This window comes from Herpailurus yagouaroundi, unplaced genomic scaffold, assembly GCF_014898765.1.
Source record: "Herpailurus yagouaroundi ecotype Mexico unplaced genomic scaffold, PumYag 166, whole genome shotgun sequence".
Taxonomy (NCBI): domain Eukaryota; kingdom Metazoa; phylum Chordata; class Mammalia; order Carnivora; family Felidae; genus Herpailurus; species Herpailurus yagouaroundi.
Genome location: NW_024412407.1, coordinates 2,687,680 through 2,688,690, shown reverse-complemented (window position 1 = coordinate 2,688,690; position 1,011 = coordinate 2,687,680). Strand labels below are relative to the sequence as shown.

Below are 1,011 nucleotides of genomic sequence, written 5' to 3'. Positions count from 1 at the left end.
TGGGGAAGAGAACTTTCCGCAAATCCCCCTGTCACCCTCCTGGCAATATCCCAGTCCCCAGATCTCACACTTTTCTAAGAACATCATATCCACACCCTGACTCCAGGGCTAGCCCCTCCAGTCTCTGTTCTTCAAGACTTCCAGAAAAAAAAAGAAAATACACTGCCCTTGGCTTCTCCCAGCCACACTGCCTCAGGGCCATATGTCCCTGCCCCAGGAAGCTTCGCTTTTATATATTTCCCAATCTCTCCCTTTTCTGGTGTCTTAAATTAGACAGCAATGAGTAATAACAGCTCCTGACTGCCCATTTCTGCCAAGGCTTGACATTAAACGCACATCGCATGTTATAAATTGCAGATGAAGTTTATTGTGCAGACACCAAGACCACAGCACTTTAGATGCAAAGCCAACAAGACGGGCTATATACACAGAAACATGTTTCCCTGGGGGGCAGGCCCACGAGAAAGACACAGGCTTTGAGATGGGGCCTTCAACAGAGTTGTCCTCGGGAGGAGGACCACCAAAGGGGCAATGCAAGGAGGGGCCAGGCAAGGGGGCATGGCTGGAAGTACAAGCCTGGGCGACGCAGCTTCTTCCCGGGGGGTGGGGGTGGGGGGAGGCAGGGGGCAGAGGGTGTCACTGGCTCCAATCAACTGGCTCGGAGAGAAGATATTTCAAAAACCATATGTGAGCAACCCTTTCCCCCAAAATGTCATCAGGGGTGGAGGACAAGGTTTGATTTGCTCCCAATGGGATGTACAGAGACAGGCTTCTACATTCTAAAGCGGCAGAATCGAGAGTAGGACTCCATCTTTATCTAAAAGAGAAGGTCACGCTGGAACTGTAACCTTCACCTGAGCCAGAACCACCCTTTTCAGAGCCGGAGCCCCCTCTGGAGCCGCCTCCAGAGCCATAGCCCCCTCCAGAGCTGGATCCGCCTCTGGAGCCCCCTCCAGAGCCATAGCCCCCTCCAGAGCTGGATCCGCCTCTGGAGCCCCCTCCAGAGCCATA

General features: G+C 53.2%; 1 protein-coding gene across 1 annotated transcript in view; it reads right to left on the bottom strand.

Moving 5' to 3' along the window:
- Nucleotides 1-347: 347 nt before the first annotated feature.
- Nucleotides 348-1,011, bottom strand: part of LOC121038524 (keratin, type II cytoskeletal 2 epidermal) — a 7,404-nt gene continuing 6,740 nt past the window's right edge. The window contains exon 9 of the mRNA XM_040488029.1: nt 348-1,011. This exon is cut by the window's right edge and continues 230 nt beyond it. Within this exon, the coding sequence (XP_040343963.1) occupies nt 814-1,011 (198 nt within the window). The 3' untranslated portion in view covers nt 348-813.